The sequence below is a fragment of the Schistocerca piceifrons genome, chromosome 7, assembly GCF_021461385.2.
Source record: "Schistocerca piceifrons isolate TAMUIC-IGC-003096 chromosome 7, iqSchPice1.1, whole genome shotgun sequence".
Classification (NCBI taxonomy): domain Eukaryota; kingdom Metazoa; phylum Arthropoda; class Insecta; order Orthoptera; family Acrididae; genus Schistocerca; species Schistocerca piceifrons.
The window spans coordinates 64,048,222-64,071,035 of record NC_060144.1 but is presented as its reverse complement, the minus strand read 5'-3'; the positions used below and the strand labels follow the sequence as shown (position 1 = coordinate 64,071,035).

The 22,814-nt window shown below is 39.7% G+C and overlaps 1 protein-coding gene across 1 annotated transcript in view; it reads right to left on the bottom strand.

The window, feature by feature from the left end:
• The window catches only part of LOC124805421 (semaphorin-2A-like), a 1,298,470-nt gene that overhangs the window by 816,393 nt on the left and 459,263 nt on the right, over nt 1-22,814 (bottom strand). Inside the window, exon 2 of the mRNA XM_047265983.1 lies at nt 13,802-13,889. Within this exon, the coding sequence (XP_047121939.1) occupies nt 13,802-13,889 (88 nt within the window). The remainder of the gene's footprint in view (nt 1-13,801; nt 13,890-22,814) is intronic.

Sequence of the window (22,814 nt, the reverse complement as noted above, 5' to 3'; positions counted from 1 at the left end):
TTCCCACCTCCGCGTTGCAAATGTTTTGAGTGAAATGCCCAGTCGATGCGCTGTTGTTTACACGTCAATTCCATAAACATTGAGAGTTTTTTAGTTCTCGGGGTTTTGTAAACTTCCTGGATTCATGTCTCGTCGCTGTGCAGCCTATAAAAAGGATTGCGGAAGACTCCCAAATAAATTCCAAAGTACAGTGCAGTTTTAATACCAAAATATTTCCAGGACTCTGGTGTCTGAGCCTGGTGAACTGTATCCGTTACATCACATGTACCCAAAGTTGACATCAAACGACACAGAGTTCCCTACAATACATTTTCTCACAACCCTAGCCAAAAAACGAGTGCCCCAAGGCGCCTGCGTGACCTCTATTTATACTTTTGTTAACAATTACAGACAATGAAAATTACAATTTGATGTAAAAACACAATTAAAAGCTAAACCGAATATGAGATACACATTGCTAAAAATTTACAATCTCAGTGCTGAACAAGATGAACCTATTTTCAACTTAGTTACGAGTTAATATAATGTTTTCCGACTAATTATGTTACAGGTAACAATTACAGTTCTAAATTTGTTTATAACAAATAAACCAGTGCCTGAATTTTAGTGATGACATATATCGGAGATTCAATTAACGTGCTTTATTTATATGTTCTATTTAATTAGCTGTAGTAATTTTATACTGATAGGTTTACTGGTACATCCTGACCATGTGCTACATTTCTTTCGATTAGTTACAGTATTAATTTCACATTTATATTATGTTTCTCACATAAGAAGAATGTTAATCAGCAAAGCATCGTTTTCGAATTATATGTATACTGAAATAGTGGTTATTTTTGTATGTAATTTGGAAGCACGTCACTTTACAATTGGACAGTTAGGACTGGTGTTTATCTTTAATGCTCTCCGAGGGGTGCTGATAGGTAGCAATGAGATACAGTAATATTTCAATACCCCCACCCCCCAAAGAGTTTTGCCTAGCCTGATAGAAAAAACTCTTCTCACAGAAATATTAGTGTGATTGATGTGATACAGTACTAGTTGGACAAAATAACACAAACTGCATATATTTTAAAAGGTATAAAATTGAATAATGAAACTTTACATACAGATAAATTTTCCAAATAGCTAAAAACATATACTTCAAGAAAACAAGAATTGGAAATATGAGATAAACTTTTACAAAATCATTATTTACATCAAATTTTCTGAATGAATGTTTTTCCGAAACTATCACTTCTAGAGTGTCCATTAATTTTCCCTCCTTCAAACACTCAGACACAACTAAGCTAACAAATTACAAATTTGATTGGATTGATTACATTGCACTTTTAATGTATCCATATGACATGCTTATATTATCTTATAAAAGACAGAAGAATAAAATTTATCCTAACAGTTTGCAATACTAAAAAGTATTTTACAAATCCTGTGAAACATGAATATTCAAAATTATATATGTATTCTTATATTGTGCCAGTATATAAACTGTTCATTTATATCCAGTCCGGGTTGTTGTCACAAGTATCTGAATATACTATGTATAGTCAATATATATATATATATATATATATATATATATATATATATATATATATGTATGTATCTATATTTCTTGGCTTTGTACATCAAATGCAACAACGTTTCAAAATGTTTACCGGGCATCCAGAAAGTCAGATCAAATTAACACTGAGAAACAGCTTCAAGGTTTTATAAATTGTGAGAAAATTAGTAATACATCAAAAAAAATCCTGAAAGTGGCAAGATACACTTAAGCAAGTGAAAATGCAATTGTGCTATAGTTAGCAACATTGCAGTATGGAGATTTTGTAAAAAAGAAAACATAACCTTGTCACATGGCGTCTTATATTTCATTTCGTCAACGTCCTCAGTCTATCTATTAAAGTTGTCATTTCCTAACCCTCAATACCAAACTAGTCTCCCGATTGTGTCTTGCGAGACGTGAGCAGTGTAAAATAATAGTTTTTCAATGCTATTTGTGTGCTATGTGTTGTCATACGTATAAGAGTTCTACTTCATATTATTCAAATCATTCATACGTTCCATTATGTGTAACTGCACAGTATCATCATCATCATAATCCTCTCAATTAAACTAATCATCAAACCCATTAATAAATGAGGGTTGAATACCACCAAACCACCTCAGCAGCATTGCATATCATATAACCTAAACCTATCATCATCATCATCCTCATCCAAATAGCCCTACGAAAATTCAATATCAAATCAAACCATCTTCCATCAATAAACTGTAAACATCAATTCACGTGAATCAGAAACAGGAATGAGTCTGCAACCTCAAATCCCTAATACATATGCAAATCACAACATCACTTACCTTATTTCAAGAAAATCCTCAACAATTCAGCAATTTCAGCATATCTCTCATGCGTACATAACTAAGTGAAACACGTATATAGTGTATCATGGCGATAGTCCCTTCTTAACAGCATAAATCACTTCAACCCTTTCATAAATTATTACATCTTTCAACATCACATGTGTTCTTATATACAGTAACACATAAATTCAGTTGTCAATAATATAACAGTATGAGGAGCAAAACATATTAATTCCTTCCATGTGAATGATATATATAAGTTAAAAAAACAGTGAAAAGATGTATATAGTTCTTTCTAACTGCACAAATGTACCATAAAATCTTTAAATATGTATTAATAAGCTTAGTGTATCTTCACACAATTCACCTTTCATTTCTGGATAAGCTGATAAAAATACAGTATGGTCTGTTGTCTTTAAAGATGTGTAACTGTTCCTCACTAGAAAATACATATTGGTTTTTCGTGGCAACGTAAGTTCAAATCATAGTCCACATATATCAGAAATAGTCACAATCGGTAGGATGTAAATGTCAAATTATCAATACATCCGATGATGCAGATTATTCAATCAAAACAAAATGTATCTTATGCTACAAATTAAATCACATGAAAATATCTTACATAATAAATATAAGCAAACATAGGTACAAAAAATTAACGTATGTATTGTCGGAAAGGTATCGTACAATGTGGCATCAGTGTTTTTGAGAAGAAAATGTCACATTAGCTGGGGCATCTTGCATAAGCCACACACATAGTACCCAAAGATTGTGTACCTCCTGAGGGATTGCAATTACTGCACATAAGGTTTCAAGCGAGTGACATATCTTAAACCAAATAGCTTTTTTGATGTGGGATAGATAAGTTGGTAGGCGTTTAGATGTGGTTTCTCATAAACTTCAAATGGGCCACTGTAAATATCGAAAAATTTCTTGATCTGTCTATTGATTGCCTTGGATTTCTCATAACTTTTGGTTAAGACTAAATCACCTACATTGTACTGTGTAAACTTTCCTTTTGAATCGTGTTTAAGATTTCTCTTGGCACAGTGTGTTTCAATATTTTTCTTTACTACACTCTGGAAATTGAAATAAGAACACCGTGAATTCATTGCCCCAGGAAGGGGAAACTTTATTGACACATTCCTGGGGTCAGATACATCACATGATCACACTGACAGAACCACAGGCACATAGACACAGGCAACAGAGCATGCACAATGTCGGCACTAGTACAGTGTATATCCACATTTCACAGCAATGCAGGCTGCTATTCTCCCATGGAGACGATCGTAGAGATGCTGGATGTAGTCCTGTGGAACGGCTTGCCATGCCATTTCCACCTGGCGCCTCAGTTGGACCAGCGTTCGTGCTGGACGTGCAGACCGCGTGAGACGACGCTTCATCCAGTCCCAAACATGCTCAATGGGGGACAGATCCGGAGATCTTGCTGGCCAGGGTAGTTGACTTACACCTTCTAGAGCACGTTGGGTGGCACGGGATACATGCGGACGTGCATTGTCCTGTTGGAACAGCAAGTTCCCTTGCTGGTCTAGGAATGGTAGAACGATGGGTTCGATGACGGTTTGGATGTACCGTGCACTATTCAGTGTCCCCTCGACGATCATCAGTGGTGTACGGCCAGTGTAGGAGATCGCTCCCCACACCATGATGCCGGGTGTTGGCCCTGTGTGCCTCGGTCGTATGCAGTCCTGATTGTGGCGCTCACCTGCACGGCGCCAAACACGCATACGACCATCATTGGCACCAAGGCAGAAGCGACTCTCATCGCTGAAGACGACACGTCTCCATTCGTCCCTCCATTCACGCCTGTCGCGACACCACTGGAGGCGGGCTGCACGATGTTGGGGCGTGAGCGGAAGACGGCCTAACGGTGTGCGGGACCGTAGCGCAGCTTCATGGAGACGGTTGCGAATGGTCCTCGCCGATACCCCAGGAGCAACAGTGTCCCTAATTTGCTGGGAAGTGGCGGTGCGGTCCCCTACGGCACTGCGTAGGATCCTACGGTCTTGGCGTGCATCCGTGCGTCGCTGCGGTCCGGTCCCAGGTCGACGGGCACGTGCACCTTCCGCCGACCACTGGCGACAACATCGATGTACTGTGGAGACCTCACGCCCCACGTGTTGAGCAATTCGGCGGTACGTCCACCCGGCCTCCCGCATGCCCACTATACGCCCTCGCTCAAAGTCCGTCAACTGCACATACGGTTCACGTCCACGCTGTCGCGGCATGCTACCAGTGTTAAAGACAGCGATGGAGCTCCGTATGCCACGGCAAACTGGCTGACACTGACGGCGGCGGTGCACAAATGCTGCGCAGCTAGCGCCATTCGACGGCCAACACCGCGGTTCCTGGTGTGTCCGCTGTGCCGTGCGTGTGATCATTGCTTGTACAGCCCTCTCGCAGTGTCTGGAGCAAGTATGGTGGGTCTGACACACCGGTGTCAATGTGTTCTTTATTCCATTTCCAGGAGTGTATTTCCATTCTCTCGTCCGGTGTTAACTCATTACAGACAGGGAAATTGATCAATTCATACAAGATGTTTGGTGGGTGTTTGTTAATATGGACTTCATAAGGCATAAAGGTAGTTGTTGTATGTTGTAAGGTGTTCAAAACATCTTCAAAATCACATATGTAACTTGACTAATTTGTATGATCTTTAGAGCAGTAAGTTCTACAAAGCCTGCCTATTTCACGCATATAGCCCTCAGTTGGGTTACAAGATGGAGAATAAACAGAAATAAGAACGTGCTTACTGTCTTCATCTTTCACGAAGTCGTTCCAAAGGTTAGATGTAAATTGGCTCCCATTGTCTGAAAGTATGGCTTTTGGTTTTCCAACCTGTGTGAAGTAATCATTACAGAAACAGTTTAAAATTTTCCTGCTTGTTGCCTTCGTTAGTGGATACAATTTTACTAGTTTAGTGAATAAGTCAACAACTACAAACAAATACGTATAACCCTCGTTAGGTCTCGGCAATTGGCCAAACAAATCAATTCCTATCAGTTCCAATTTGCCTTTTGGCACAATACTTTGTGAATAACCTTGATATTTCTGATTTGTGACTTTTAGTCTTTGACACCGATCACATTTTTGTATAACCTGTCATACTCTTCTAAACATATTATTAAAATAGACATTTTCCTTAAGTTTGTCAGTGCATTTCATGATTCCACAGTGTCCATAGCTCTCATGTGTGTACTTAATTAAAACGTCAACACATTGTATAGGCCAACAAACCTTCCAGTGTCAGAGTCAGTGTTATGTCTCCTGAATAAAATGCCTTTAAAATTTTGATGATACATGCCAACCTTTTTATAACCCCTTTTACCAATAAGGCTTTTCACAAGTTTCAAATCATCATCCTGGTTCTGGTATCTCCTAAGTTGACTGCAAATGTTAGTAATTTCCTTTTCACCCTTAATCCCTGTCATGTACATTATTTTAAACACTGTGTTATCCAATAGTTCTTCTTCCTGGCCAACCCTCACAGATAATCTAGACAAAGCATCAGCAATTATGTTCTGATCTCCTTTTATATACTGAATGCTATAATCAAATTGTTGCAAAAAGGTGGCCCACATGGTTAATCTACTATTGAAAACTATACAGTCCTGAATATAACATAGAGCTTTGTGATCCGTGAAAACTATAACTTTATGGCCTGCTACATAGTTCCTGTATTTAGTGAAACCTCATACAATGGCAAGTAGTTCCTTCTCAGTCACCGTGTAGTTACGTTCATGTTTCTGCAGACCTCGGCTGGCAAAACTGATTGAAATATGTTCTATTTTTCCATCAATTTCCTTCTGTTGAAGCAAATGTACACCCAATCCGTAATCTGAACCACCTGACATTAGGCAAAATGGTAATGAAAGGTCGGGTCTGTGGAGTAATTGACTGTTATTTAGTTATTGTTTGATCTCATCGAATGCTGCTTGACACTGATCTGTCCATTCCCATATGGTGTTCTTTTTTTAATAGCTCTCTCAAACACAGTGCATTTAAAGCTTGGGTGCTGACATACTTACGATAAAAATTACATTGACCATAAAATGACCTCAGCTGTTTCTTGTTCTTTGGCCATGGAAACTGGACAATTGCAGAAATTTTATCACTGTCAGGTAGAATGCCTTCTCTGTTAATTATATGGCCCAAAAACTTCAAGTCTGATACTCCAAATTTGCATTTACTTAATTTAAGGCTCATACCGCCTTGCCTGAACTTATAGGCTAATTTGTACAAAGTATCAAGGTGTTCCTCCAAAATTTTGCTGGTTATTAATATATCATCCACGTAAATAATTAGTTTAGATAGTAGTTCACTTCCAATCACATGATCCAAAGCTCGAATAAACTCAGCTACAGACACATTCAGCCCAGACGGAACAACACAATACTGAAAACATTTACCATTATATAAAAAGGCTGTGTACTGCCTTGAATCCTGTGCTAATGTGATTTGATGAAAACCTGAGGTCAAATCCAGGCTAGAAAAATATTTTGTATCATTGAATTTGTACAAGAGTTCCTCCATGGATTCAGGACGATCTGTTTCTCTTTCTATAAACTTATTCAGGTGACGTGAATCCAATACCAGCCTAACACCACCACCCTCCGTTTGAAACACAGACCATCAGGCTGTTATATGGACTGCGACTTCTCTCTACTGTTCTCCATCTTTGAATTTTCTGGAGTTCCCTCTCCACTTCTTTCCTTTCACGGATAGGTACCCCACTACACTTAATGAAAAAGGGTTCGTGTGGCTTTAACTTCAAATGACGTTCATAATCTTTGACCTTATCAGGTTGATCACTAAAAATATTACAGTTTTCCCAGAGAAAATTTTCTAATTCCTGCTTTTCAGACTCAGTCAAGTCATTTGCTTCTTTCACCTTTTCTGATATGGTTAGGGAGTAACTATCATCAACCAAATTCTGGTTATTGGGATCCCTATTTTCCTCTTCCTCCATGTAATGGCTACACTCTGGATAAATTATTTCCCTAATATGGTTACTACTGTTTCTACTTGAATTTAAGTGGATCACTACCTTACCTTGAATACTGGCCTTTGGTTCAGTGAACAGTAATTCTGAATTTTGCCAATCAAAACTCACCTTTGCTTTAACTATCCAGTCCATCCCTAAAATCATTTGCTCATTGAGATCTGGAATAACTAAACAACCGTGTTCAAAATCAATGTTGCTAACAGAAAATGTAACTAAAGCTTGTTTATATATTAACTTACTAAACTTGCCAGTGGCGCCTTTAATCCATACACCTGTGATGGGAAATTCGTTGTAACTTTCAGTGTCTTTTATCCTGTTCCTCAACTTGGCTGAGATACTACTAATGGGACTGCCAGTGTCAATCAAACAAAGTCCTGACCAATTTTCAATGCTTATTTCTACGTAAGGGCTACCTAAGGTCACTATTCACATTCTCTGCCAGGAAGTCACTTTCTAATTCAGTTGTATCGATGTTGTTACATACTTCTTCACCACAGATTTCAATGTCAGAATCAACGTAAGATTGAGTGTCATTATGACTGGAATCAAATACACATGAAACAGATACCTTACTTTCACTAGACTTAAAATTATCTTTCGTGGATGGATCTGATTTGACGACTTCACATTCCTTATTATTTTCTAAACAAACTTCACTTTCACTGATAATATATTCAAAAATCTTCTCACCTATCAACTTAGCTTGTTCGTTCTTATTAGTAGATTCACTTAAAATTTCTTTTATACAAATTGTTACCAATACATTGTTTGCACTCTTAATATCTTCACATGAACCAATTTCGCATTCAGAGTTACTTTCAGCTGCAACACCATTATCAATAACTTCAGCGTAAATAATGCCATCTAATTCGTCTTGTGTACGTAATGATCAAATACATCATCCTTCACAACACTATATTTACCAAAATCATCATCAAAATAAACTGTGGGTGATGCCTCTGCATGCACATCTGCCTTAACTACAAAGTGTTCAACATCTGAAGTTACACTACTGAAATCGCTACCTGTTTCATTATCAGAGTCAGGTGTTATGTCCTCATTTTGGCTACCAATTTCTACTAATATAGATACCTCATTATCCTTACCTTCATCAGAAAACAAGCTAGTGATACCATACATATCATAAGTTCTGTCTACATCAGGTGTTGATGTGTCATAAATTAATGTTAAGTCATGTTCATTAAGTTCAAACTGTGGCCCTGCTTGAGTATGTGCATTATTCAATTCACTCAACATGTGATCCCAAAAGTTTAGCTTATAATTAGTATCATCTAAGTAGTAGTCCCTATTTACATTACATTTATGATTGCTTTTATGTTTCCGTCTCTTTAACCTCCTATTTGCCTGGTTTGTGCCATAACTATTCACCTCATATTAATAGGCTCCCAACCAGGTGGTTACCTGTGTCCCTGGTTGGAATTGCTGTTGTGAGGCTGATTACTGTTTCTCTGTTCTTGATGGTTTTCGTGTCTGTTGTAACTACTGTTTTGGTTACCCCCCCCCCCCCCCCCCAATTCCTATTGTGAGTGTTTCTGAGGTTTTGATTGTACTGTCTGTCATCATTCTGCCATGCACGGTTAATTCTGTCTACATAACGTAAAAATTCGTCAACACTATCATCTGGTCCATATACAAGTCCCCACTGAAAACGGTGTGGTAGACGCCGTTTCAATGCGTCAATCTGTATCACTTCGTCCAAAGGTTTGCTCAAATGTGGCAATGTCCCTAATTGTTTTTCACAAAATTCTCGCATGCTAATTGCAAGACCTGTGTGATATTTGCTACCGTTAAGAAATTCAGATTTTATTCTTGCCTGTTTGTTTTCCGACCAAAACTTTGCCAAGAATTGGCATTCAAAATCGGCAAAAGACGTAGTATTTGTATCAACGTTTTGGTTCGCCCATGTAAGGGCTTCACCATCCAAAAAACGTTTCGGAAATATAACTTTAGCGGACTCTGGCATGTTAGGTTGGAAACAGTCTTTGCACTGATGCACAAAGTCAACTGGATGCAATTTCGCATCACCTGGGTAACATTTTAAACCAACATTGTTACAACTATGCACAAACATCTGGTTTGAATCAAAATTGGACATTATATTATTCTGCAGTTTTGAAAATTCAGAGCTGACTGTTTGCAGTTCTATTGTTACACTTTCTAATTTCTCGCCAATACGGAATATCTTATCAGAAACAATTGCAGAATTTAATTTCAATCTTTCCCCTACCACTTCTTTTTCTGAAACAATGAGTTCCTGCAACATTTTTAACTCGTCTTTTCGGTTCACTAATTCATTTAAAACGACTACTTCCGTGTTTTTGACACGTACGTTTACTAATTCAACGCTTTTGTTTGTTTCTTTAAATTCGGAGATTGTGAAAGCCTCCAAACAGTCAACTTTGGTTTCTACCCTTTTTATGTCACATGCAAAAATTTGTACTTTGTTATTTGTTGCATTGATTTATTCTCTCAATGATTTCAAATTTTGGTCCAGCTTTTCTGTGACCTCTTTAATGTTTCTCCCTAATTGGTTACTTTGAGTTACAAATTGTTCTAGTTTATTATTCAACAATTGACATATCTGATCAATTAAATTTGATTGCTGATTTGCTCCAGAAAAATCATGAAAAGGCGAACAACTACTGCTTGCGGAATTTGCTTCACTGTTTAAGTGTACATTTGGAGTTGAAGCATGAAATTGACGGCCTGACCGCGTGGTCATGCCTATTCGATTTAACAGAGTTTCGCTCATTTTGATCAAAGTGGCTAAACACTGGACAAAACACTTTCCTGCCTATCAAGTGAAATTGTAACACGCACACAATGAAACAAAAACAGAAAATTGTAGGACACTGTCTGCGACTGAAATAAAAACGATTAAAAGGGGTACTTATCTGATTCATTCGCGATGTCATTCCAGAATATCAATTTTGCTTCTGGCTACGTCCGTGACGCAGTCTGCAACGTACAAGATTATGGTTCCTGCCTCTTGTACATGGAATTCTTGCGAGTCGTCCTCTGCACAGTCTTCCACTTGATCCCAGCTCCTCCACCACGTTGAGATGTTTATATTTTCCCACCTCCGTGTTGCAAATGTTTTGAGTGAAATGCCCAGTCGATGCGCTGTTGTTTTCACGTCAATTCTACCAACATTGAGAGTTGTTTAGTTCTCGGGGTTTTGTAAACTTCCTGGATTCATGTCTCGTCGCTGTGCAGCCTATAAAAAGGATTGCGGAAGACTCCCAAATAAATTCCAAAGTACAGTGCAGTTTTAATACCAAAATATTTCCAGGACTCTGGTGTCTGAGCCTGGTGAACTGTATCCGTTACATCACATGTACCCAAAGTTGACATCAAACGACACAGAGTTCCCTACAATACATTTTCTCACAACCCTAGCCAAAAAACGAGTGCCCCAAGGCGCCTGCGTGACCTCTATTTATACTTTTGTTAACAATTACAGACAATGAAAATTACAATTTGATGTAAAAACACAATTAAAAGCTAAACCGAATATGAGATACACATTGCTAAAAATTTACAATCTCAGTGCTGAACAAGGTGAACCTATTTTCAACTTAGTTACGAATTAATATAATATTTTCCGACTAATTATGTTACAGGTAACAATTACATTTCTAAATTTGTTTATAACAAATAAACTAGTGCCTGAATTTTAGTGCCAACATATATCGGAGATTCAATTAACGTGCTTTATTTATATGTTCTATTTAATTAGCTGTAGTAATTTTATACTGATAGGTTTACTGGTACATCCTGACCATGTGCTACATTTCTTTCGATTAGTTACAGTATTAATTTCACATTTATATTATGTTTCTCACATAAGAAGAATGTTAATCAGCAAAGCATCGTTTTCGAATTATATGTATACTGAAATAGTGGTTATTTTTGTATGTAATTTGGAAGCAGGTCACTTTACAATTGGACAATTAGGACTGGTGTTTATCTTTAATGCTTCCCGAGGGGTTGTGATACGTATCAATGAGATACAATAATATTTCAGCCGCCATGTACCCTGTTGGTTGTAGCCCCCTGACAACACAGGTACCGCGCTGCTGATGCCTGCGCCGTTAACTCCCCATGTACGCCAAGGCGTAGATGCCAATCTCACTGGAGTATCGTGACTCCTGGCAATGACCATCCTGCCAGGTGGCCCTTGCTGCGGCCGGGTGGCGCCAGTAGGGAGAGCCCTAGGTCGGAATGGGTGGCATCAGGGCGGATAACATGTAATGAAGTGTGGCACATTTTCTCTTCCTGGTGGCCAGCCGCCAGCAGTCTCTAAGCGTATGAGGGTGCAATTCTATGTTCATAAGTATGACCATGGGTGGAATTAAAGGCTAAGGATGACAGTGAAGCTTATTCGATCCAGTACCTAATATTTATGAGAGCTGATGGGGAGTCTTTCATGGCAATGAAGCCTCCGTTCTTTGTGGAGCATTTAGAGGACATGTTTGGGAAGGTGGAGGGCTTGTCCAAAACGCGCTCTGGGGCACTTTTCATAAAAACAGCATCCTCTGCCCAGTCACAGGCATTACTCGCATGTGACAGGTTGGGGTATATTTCTGTTATAATCACGCCCCATAAGTGCTTAAATACTGTCCAGTGTGTTATATTCCACAGCGACCTCCTTTTGCAGTCTGATGACGAGCTGAGTGCCAATTTAGAGTGCTAAGGTGTTCATTTCGTCCGGCGCATTCAACAGGGTCCGAGAGATAATCAGGTTGCCGCTGCTGGGGAGAGATATAGGGCTTGACGTCACAACGGTAGACCATCACCTTGACCTTATCACCCACGAAGGCCAAGATGAAGGCACCAGTGGCAACCAAACCTGAACAGCGACGGCCTCTAAAGGAGTTTCAAGAGGTACACACTGGCTGTAAAGAGAGTTAAGGAAGCGAAAATTGGCAACTGATTCTAAATAATGAGAAGTGTGCCTCAGGCTGTTACTATCTGCTGTCTCTATCTTCCACTGGATGTTGATATCCCACAGCATGTATTGGCTGAGCTCATAGCCCTACTGCCACCACCTTTTCTCTTACTGGGCGACTTTAACGCACATAACACTTTGTGGGGTATATTGATGGCTTTCCGCACATGCAGCACGGAAGGGAAAAGTTGCTGCAAGGGCTGGGATCCCGTGGTAGCCAAGCACAAACCCACCAAAGAGCGGCGAGCCCCCTGGAGGTTCCCCATCTGGTGCCAACAGCCACAGCCAAGGGCAAATTGATTGTAATGCTACATGGTCTTAAGCTGGTCAAAGAAAGGCGCTACGTAGCAACATGTCTACCAGTTGCCTATACACTAGCGTACGGAAACTTTAAAAATTCGAAAAAGTTAACATGCAACTATATTTTGCCTCAGTAAGTATAGCCGGTTATAGGTTAGAGATGTAACTCCTCTTGGTTCTTTTACTATGCAGTTGCTTAGAGGATAAATTTAATTCGCACAGTTTAGTAGTCTTACTGCTATTTCAGTCACTTTTTAAATTTTTAGAATTTCTATACACAAGTGTATAGGTAATTGGTAGACATATTACTACACTAGAACCATCTCGTTACTGTCTTGAGTTGAGACCACGTAGCATTAAGATTACCCTGCACTTGCCTGTGGTGCTTCACAGCAGATGACAAGGCACGATGCACCCTTATGTCAGTAATATAAACAGTATTTCAACATGAAAATCTTTTTATATTTTTCTTTTTTAGTTTTGTAAGATTTGTCCATAAACGTTAGGAGATTCATTGCGGCATTAATGTGACCATTAATTATTTATATCATGAACATACCCCTCTTTGCATTTGAAAACGATGTAATATCGAAAAGCGTCAAGCAGTTTCACGCAACTGAAAGTGTAACTGAGACAGGTAAATTTTTAGTAGTCTCATTCTCTAATATGATCTGCACGAATACGATCTGGGTACTCTGGACACTGTGAGTTAGTCTAATACCCAGGTCCTAATTTAAATACTCTTGACTTACTGCGTTAAACCTTTAACTCTAAATTATGCCTTATAATGAGTAAGAGTATAACAGTACTTTAAATTTTCAAACCCGACCTAACTGTATGAAATACTGAAAATCGACTTTTTGTTGGCCTGGTAACCGTTGGATAAGCAACCTTCAAATGGGACCGAGTAGTCGCACTAGCAGTTTATTAATACTCAGACTCAGAAAATACTGCTGAAACACCTCGGAAATGTTCAGGTTCAGCCTGTAGAATTAGTTACCGTTTCCGGTCCCTGCGGGCAAATGAATCCCACACTCGCACAGTGCAAAGAGACTGTACATACCCCAGTGCAGCAGCTAGTATGAGTTGCAGTGCTGGACGCGTTAGTTGCGCTTTTGTTACTGGTTACTCACATGGCGCCCACGTAGAGGGCGTGCCGGTGCTCGTCCAGGTGGAAGGTGCGGTAGAACAGCCGGCCGCACGAGAACTCCCTCTCCACGCCTGCAACAGAGGGACGAGGCGCGTGTGTTCACAGGGCGTAAGGGAGACACAGATAATGTTCAATATACTGCAGCCGTCGAAGCACACAGAAACTGTGCACTCCGGCGGACGCTTCCAAATGATGTTAGACGTATCACTAGGGATGGGGGCATTGACGGTATGAAATAAGTACACCCTCGGAGTAGTGAAGCAACTTACATCTACATCTACATGGATACTCTGCAAATCACATTTAAGTGCCTGGCAGAGGGTTCATCGAACCACCTGCACAATACTCTATTATTCCAAACTCACACAGCGCGCGGAAAGAATGAACACATATATCCTTCTGTACGAGCTCTGATTTCCCTTATTTTATCGTGGTGATCGTTCCGCCCTATGTAGATCGGTGTCTAGAAAATATTTTCGCATTCTGAGGAGAAAGTTGGTGATTGGAATTTCGTGAGAAGTTTCCGTCGCAACGAAAAACGCCTTTCTTTTAATGACTTCCAGCCCAAATCCTGTATCATTTCTGTGACATTCTCTCCCATATTTCGCGATAATACAAAACGTGCTGCCTTTCTTTGCACTCAGTCAGTCCTACCTGGTAAGGATCCCACACCGCGCAGCAGTATTCTAAAAGAGGACGGACAAGCGTAGTGTAGGCAGTCTCCTCAGTAGACCTGTTACATTTTCTAAGTGTCCTGCCAATAAAACGCAGCCTTTGGTTAGCCTTCCCCACAATTTAAATCACTTAATAAAAGCAAGTCTTCTGGTCCAGACTGTATACCAATTAGTTACTGTCAGAGTATGCTGATGCAATATCTCCATACTTGACAACCATATACAACCGCTCGCTCGACGAAAGATCCGTACCCAAAGATTGGAAAGCTGCACCGGTCCACCAGTATTCAAGAAAATTACAGCCCCATATCATTAAAGTCGATATGCAGTGGGATTTTGGAACATATATTGTGTTCGAAGATTATGAATTACCTCGAAGAAAACGTCTATTGACACACACAAAATGTGTGTGAAATCTTATGGGACTTGCTGCTAAGGTCATCAGTCCCTAAGCTTACACACTACTTAACCTGAATTATCCTAAGGACAAATACACACACACCCTTGCCCGAGGGAGGACTCGAACCTCCGCTGGCACCAGCCGCACAGTCCACGACTGCAGCGGCTGAGACCGCTCGGCTAATCCTGCGCGGCTATTGACATACACTCAGCACGGATATAGAAAACACCGTTCTTGTGAAACACAACAAGATCTTTACTCACACGAATTGTTGAGTGCTTTTGACACTGCACCACACGAGCGGCATGCAGTGAAATTGCGTGCTTATGGAAATCGTCTTACTTATTTGACTGCATTAGTGATTTCTGGCGTTTCTCAAGTTAGCGTTACAGGCCCTCTGCTGTTCCATATTTATATATAAGCGATTTAGGAGACAATCTGAGCATCCGTCTTTCGTTATTTGCAGATGATGCAGTCGTTTATTGTCTAGTAAACTCATTAGGACGTCAAAACAAATTGAAAAACGATTTAAGAAAGATATTTAAATCGTTCAAAAATTGGCAGCTGATTCTAAATAATGAAAAGTGTGAGGGGAATCATATGAGTATTAAAAACAATCCGTTAAATTTCGGTTACATGATAAATCAGTCTAATCTGAAGGCTGTAAATTCAACTAAATACCTAGGGAATACAATTACGAACAATTTAAATTGCAAATAACACATAGAAAATGTTGTGGGAAAGCCAAACTAAAGACTCCGTTTTATTGGCAAAACACTTACAAAATGTAACAGATCTACTAAAGTTATTGCCTACACTACTCTTGTCTGCACTCTTTTGCAGTACTGCTGCGCGATCTGGGATCCTTACCAGATAGTATTAACGGGGTACACGGAGAAAGTTCTAAGAAGAGCAGCACGTTTCGTATTATCGCAAAATAGGGGGCAGTGTGTCATAGACATGATACAGGATTTGGAATGGACATCATTAAAACAAAGGCGTTTTTCACTGCGGCGGAATCTTCTCAGGAAATTTCAATCACCGGCTTTCTCTTCCGAATGCGAAAATATCTTATTGACGCCGATCGACATAGGGAGAAACGATCATCATAATAAAATAAGGGTAATCAGAGCTCGCACGGACAGATATAGGTGTTCGTTTCTACCGTCCGCTGTTCGAGAGTGGAAGAATAGAAAATGATTGTGAAGGTGATTCGATGCACCCTCTGCAAGGCGCTTAAGTGTGATTTGCAGGGTGTCCGTGTAGATGTAGACGGTGGATCTAATACTTGCTATTGTGATTCTTGAAATTTTTCGCGCCAACAGCCCACTACACCGACTTTCATACTTTCGCAATAAATTCTTCTTCCTAATTTTTCTTTCAAACACTACAACAGTCGATAGTGTGGTGGGACTGGAAATAGGTGTGTGTTTATTCCCTAGGACACCAAAACGCATGAATCATTTCTGACATACGTTGGAATTCCTGATTGGTGAGCTCACTACTGAACTGTATTATCTCCTCCGTGTTTCAAGCACTGATACGTGAAGTCACAGCTGCCGTGATATATGGTGAAAAGGTGTTCTGAGAGATACGAGATGTGTGATAACTGTTTTTTACATTACACGACGTTGCCTTTATCTAGAATTTAGGTCGTTGTAATGACTGTTTCTTAATTTCATGTTTCCTATTCTTTCTGCCACGAGACGTCTAAGGGTGTCCCACGAGATGCGTACTGATGATTCATGAAATAAATCATTCCTGCGTGAACTATTTCTCAGTGCGTGAGAATTATATCTCATCATCTCTCCCTCTTTAAGTTACTACACAGAGAACATTTCTTTACACACAGGTATCATAGAACTGTTCAATCATTGCAAACTATCTTTCTCATTACAGGAAACACATCAAATTATAATAGGATAAATTCGGGAGCAACAGCAAAGAATCAACTTTCAAAAAACGCTGAAGGTCTTCCCTGAATATACTAATGTTAACAGTTTTCAGAAAAGAGTTTTTTGAAAAGAAAGGTTTTCGAGTCATGAGTATTACTTGTAGAACATTTCTTTTCTTTCAATGATGAAACTATCACGAAATCAAAAGTGTTGTTTTTCCTGTTTATTCTATTGTTTTTTCTACTGTCTAATATTGATATCTCGATTGCAGAACTGAGTCGCACTTTCGTCGTCCTCAGTTACCGGATCAGAAAATATGTTTCTTAAAAATTTAGTTTCAAAGGTCCAGTAAAAGAAGCGACAAAATTTTAGAAGCACAGATAGGCTACCGCAACACCTTCGAATCAAATTGACAGTAAGGTGTCTCCATCAAAGATTGTCGCAGTATTCTTCACTAAAACGACTTAGCAGTCCCCTCAAGTTCAGTACTGCGTCATAGGTGATATAAGACAAAGTAGCGACACAGTTCCACATAAACGTACGCAACTTCATAGGGAATGAATGCATCGAACATGAAATGGCGTGATCGCCGAATGTAAACCCCAGGGTCGTTTGGTAACAAGGCAATGGTGAAATACATGTCAAAACCTACCCTGAAATTTTTCACGTAGGAAGAACACAGCAAAAGAAATACACTTGAAAAATTCTAGCTGCTAAGGCGTACAGATAATACCTTTATAAAGTGTTAAAGTTACTCGTTTGTGGCGCACGGAGAACCGATTATGGCAACAGTTTGTGCAGCCCGTCGGCATGGCGCGTGGTTAAACAGACACAGCCGCGGCATGAGGTTATAGCACCACGTAGCGCGAAATCGGAAGTGCACACACCCGAGTTTTAAGCGCTTAAACTATACCTAAAATGCTCCGAAATCTTTAATTTTTTGTAATATGTTGCAGTTCATACTAACAGCTAATGTGATGCAGACGTAACTCTAACACAAATGTCTAACAGAAGAAACAGAGTCAATGCGGCCTATGACACTTCATTATAGAGTACTGCCATTAATGGGAGACGGAAGGCAAGTGGGCTTCAAAAATTGGATTTTTAGATTTTAGGATATTTGAAATGCCTGGTCTTTCCTGCGTGAAACAGTTTTGTTTTATATAAATATGACAATTTTTTCGTGTGGTATGATGCTTTTCCTGACGCTCTGTGCAATCTGGGGACGATGACGGCAAGGCTTATTATGACCGGGTATGTTCAGAACAGCAATGTGGTCCTAATGTCACAATTACTAAATTAGAGTGCATTGGGCATGTCTAGAAGAGAATGGGGTCCAGGTTGAGAAGATTATCGAAAGGAGTGTCAAACATAGTATTGGAAGATGGTAAGAGGATAGGTGGTAAAGGTCGCCTGACAAATGTTAAAGTAGATAGATTACAGAATTATTATGGATCGTCCATAAGAAGATATCTAGGGAATTTAGAAAACATGAAAAAAGCTGTATGGCCTATCTTTTTCCATAAGCTTTCCACAAATGAAAATCCAGTACACGGTATTTGCCTGAATGATCCTGACACTTGGTGCAAGTGCAGAAGAAGTGCCAGATATGACCACAAACATTCTTTACCTACATCACTAATGAATGAAATTAAACCCATGTTTAGAGACCTTTGTCAAGATACCTTTCTGAAGAAATGTCTTCATAGGAAAACCCAAAATTTAAATGAATGTGTGAATACTGTCATTTGTAGCCGGTTACCGAAAACAGCATTTGCTCAGCTTACAACCCTCAAATTTGGTGTTTATGATGCTGTTTTTCCCTACAGTGAAGGTGTAATTAGGAAACTGGATGTTCTGGAATTATTTGACTCAAAATGTAGTGGAAATACTGCAAACTCCTTGGTGCAAATAGGTAGAGAATCCGCAAAGCAGATATTGCTAATTTAAAATGCACAAAAGAAGCCAGACAGAAAAGAAGAGGGACCAAGAGAAGAAAAGAAGATCAGTATGATTCAGATGATGCTCAGTATGTTGCAGGAAAATATTAGTGGTAAGTAATTCTCATCAATAGCTATACTAGAATTGCAGTATTAAACTTCAAATGGATTTTTCTCAAAACTACATTTTCTTTACTTTCAGGTACCATTATTTGATAAACTAATGGGGTTAGAAGCATGAAATTTTGTCAATTTGTACTGCGGATGGTAATAAGTTATTAAAAGTAAATTGAGAACCACTAAAAAATCAGAAAATGTTTTATAATAATTAATGAACAAAATAAAGTTAAATTTTACTAGTGAAAGAATAACTTTTTTTCCTTCAAAACCATAAGAGGTATTATGTTCATTTTACTTGTGCATTGAGGCATATATTTTATATATATGCAGTAAAAAATTCATTGTTTTATCACTTATAGTTCTTTTGAAAAGTGTACTTATTCAATGGGTAAAATAGCATTGGCGGAATAGTCCTTCCCTTGAACAGGACGTTAATTTGCTGAAGTGACATACTTTATAACAATTCCTGTAGCACAGTTATGATAATTTTTGAATAATGTATACTCTACAAACAATTAAACATTTATTTATTCCCTGTAGCAATAAAAAAATGCGAAGAGTCTATTTGATGACAAAAACAAACATTCTCTTTATAAAAGGCACACCTGACAAAAGAAAAAAATAATGCATTCTGCAGCTTCACAGTAATCACTAGTTTTATTAAAGAAGAATTGGGATGGTGAAAGAAATGATAGTGGAGGTTGTTCTGCACATTGTGCTGTGTACAAGACATACTTGATAAAATTCGTAGAACGTGATCATTTCGGCACCGTTTGGTCTTCAAGGACTGTTCGGACGGAGTTCAGTTTTAGTTTGCTGATGCAAACTGTCAATGCACAAATGACTATATTGTTTCGGTGATAAACCTGAAATAACAATAGTTATGGGAAATTGTATTGTCCTACAATTTTCCCTTGAAATTCTTTACACTGTCGCAACGTTTCTTTATCGAGATGCTGAATCACACTATTAGATCTTGGCTGCACCTAAATTACATCAACAGCCTTGTCATCGTCCGCTTGAACTTAGAGAAATCGTTATGTCGAGACCAACAGTCCAATAAAAGCAGTGAGTAATTTTCTGCAACTGGTATGAGTACGCTTCCGACGTAATATGGAAAATTATTCTCTCTCGTATTTCCAGTGTTTGCTATGACGATTACAACACGTTTGCAATCAAACAGTTCTTTTTTTTATTTGAGGTCCTGAGTTGCACTGAGGTTCAAAATGGATGAAATGGCTCTAAACACTACGGGACTTAACATCTGAGGTTATCAGTACCCTACACGTAGAACAACTTAAACCTAACTAACATAAGGACATCACACACATCCATGCCCGAAGTAGGATTCGAACCTGCGACCGTAGCAGCAGCAGGGTTCAAGACTGAAGCGCCTAGAACCGCTCGGACACAGCGGCGAGCCACTGAGGTTCTTCAAGATAGATATAAAGCTGCTAAAACAGTAACCATTGATGCTAATCACTGGTATTGTTGTATGCTTATGGGTAATAGTATTCTCTGGCTCCAGAAGTGACTTTTTTTCGTTGTCTGAACGCAGTTGTTGCACGGAACCTCACTGACTGGCCTTATACACTGCATTGTACAGGTAACAAGAAGTTACAGATTTGTCTGTAGTACTACCTGCCCGCATCTCGTGGTCGTGCGGTAGCGTTCTCGCTTCCCACGCCCGGGTTCCCGGGTTCGATTCCCGGTGGGGTCAGGGATTTTCTCTGCCTCGTGATGGCTGGGTGTTGTGTGCTGTCCTTAGGTTAGTTAGGTTTAAGTAGTTGTAAGTTCTAGGGGACTGATGACCATCGATGTTAAGTCCCATAGTGCTCAGAGCCATTTGAACCATTTAGTACTACCTGCCAAACACATCTGTCCTGCATGTTTACCTCAAGTAAACTTCGTGATTTTGCGACTTCCTTTTCGACATAGTTTTCTCAATCTGTTTAAGTAGGTGGAAGAACAATGGAATTCAGTAAAATTCATCCCACTTGCTATCTATAGGGGCACAGTCATTTAGATTTCCCTCACTAATAGTGCATAGACTTTAACGAGCAGTTTTAAACCTTTCGAATAATTTTTCTGTCACAATTTGCGAATTTCATTTTAGCATCTCTTTTGTATAGCATGCAAATCTTTCTGCCATTTATAAAATTCACATTCAGATTTTATGATAAGAAACCGGCTTTGCACACAGCTTAACTTTAACCGTTTGCTCCCTCTTTCGTTTAACAAAAAAACTTGCAGTCTTCTATTTGTCACTGAAAGCTATTGCTCTCCATTTTTCTTTGGGCTAGGGAAGCACTGTATTCCTGCTTTGGACTTTAATTAGCATATCTACCATCGTCCGACCCTCAATTCACGGAATTGTGAGAGTTATTTCCTCTTTCTTCCAATGCTTCCTCAATTTCTAACAACATGTCAACAACATTCCAGTGTTTTTCAAAGAAATTAACTATCGGAAATAAATAGGTCTTCAGGAGGAACGGGTAATTTCGATTGATTACCACATGCTTCATATCTTGCATTTGCAAAGTAGATGAGATTAATTGTGTGGTGTCATCGCCAGACACCACACTTGCTAGGTGGTAGCCTTTAAATCGGCCGCGGTCCGCTAGTATACTCGGACCCGCGTGTCGCCACTATCAGTGATTGCAGACCGAGCGCCGCCACACAGCAGGTCTAGACTAGAGAGACTTCCTAGCACTCGCCCCAGTTGTACAGCCGACTTTGCTAGCGATGGTTCACTGTCTACATACGTTCTCATTTGCATAGACGACAGTTTAGCATAGCCTTCAGCTACGTCATTTGCTACGACCTAGCAAGGCGCCATATTCATTTACTATAATTAGTATCTTCAAGAATGTATTCTGAACAGATAATTTTGTGAATCATGTACGTTCAAGAGCGACGTTCATCATTAATGGATTAAAGTTGAGTATCAAACTAATTACGCCCGCTTTCTGAATTCTCATTCCTTGTCATGTTCCAGACTTCACGTCAGTAAAGTTCTTCCCTCCTCACGCCAGCCTGTGTGAGCTAAAACGCGTGCATTTCGGCCTCCACTAGTAAAACTGTGTTGGCTCTTCTGCCAACACAACATTGGCGACGAGTAAAAACAGTGTTCTTAACTATACTGCCCTGATTTAATTGGGTAGTGGCTTAGCCACAACTCCAGATGTACTGTTGAGTGTTACTTAAGTAAATAAATTAGTGAAATAAAAGTGAACTAGAAATTAGAATATAAATGGAAAACTTGGTTTAGTTTAGAGAGTTACATACTGGCATTCAGCGGGCAGAACAGAAGAGACAATGACCAGAAGTCAGCAGTTCCACATAAGCGGGCGCTGTCGATTCAGCCGTCAGGGCATCGCCCGACCGGCTCACGTGTTTCTCAGTTGTCGCATGTGAGCAAAGGCCCTCGCCTACATTCCAAGAGCCAATGACCGAGGTCAAGAAGATTCTTCGAGAAGCTTTTCAACGTGACGGAAGAGGCAATGGCCGTGAAGTCGTTCACCTCCAGTGAACTGAAGTGAATAAATACGCGAGACGCGGTGGGCCCGACAGAGGAAGACAGATGAAGACAGTTGAAGACAGATGAAGACAGATGAAGACGGATGAAGACAGAGGAAGACAGATGAAGACGGGGACGAAGACTAAGACGGAGACGGGAACGGAGACGAAGACGAGAGACGAAGGAAGAAAAGAAGAGTAGCAGTAGTGTTCAGTCAGTTTCGCTGCTGAAGACCGTCATGCAAGGAGAGACTACATCATGCACAGTCGCACCAAGTCCGCCGCTGTAATGGAATAGCAAGCAGCAGCCGCGGCGCCAGAAGACAGAAGTTAAAAGGTATTGGAAGTCTGATTTTTACATACCCGGGTGACTCGTGAGGACGGGAAGGAGACGGCCTCACCTCAGCAGTCACCTGTGAGCTGGGATAAAGACCTGACAGCCGAAGAC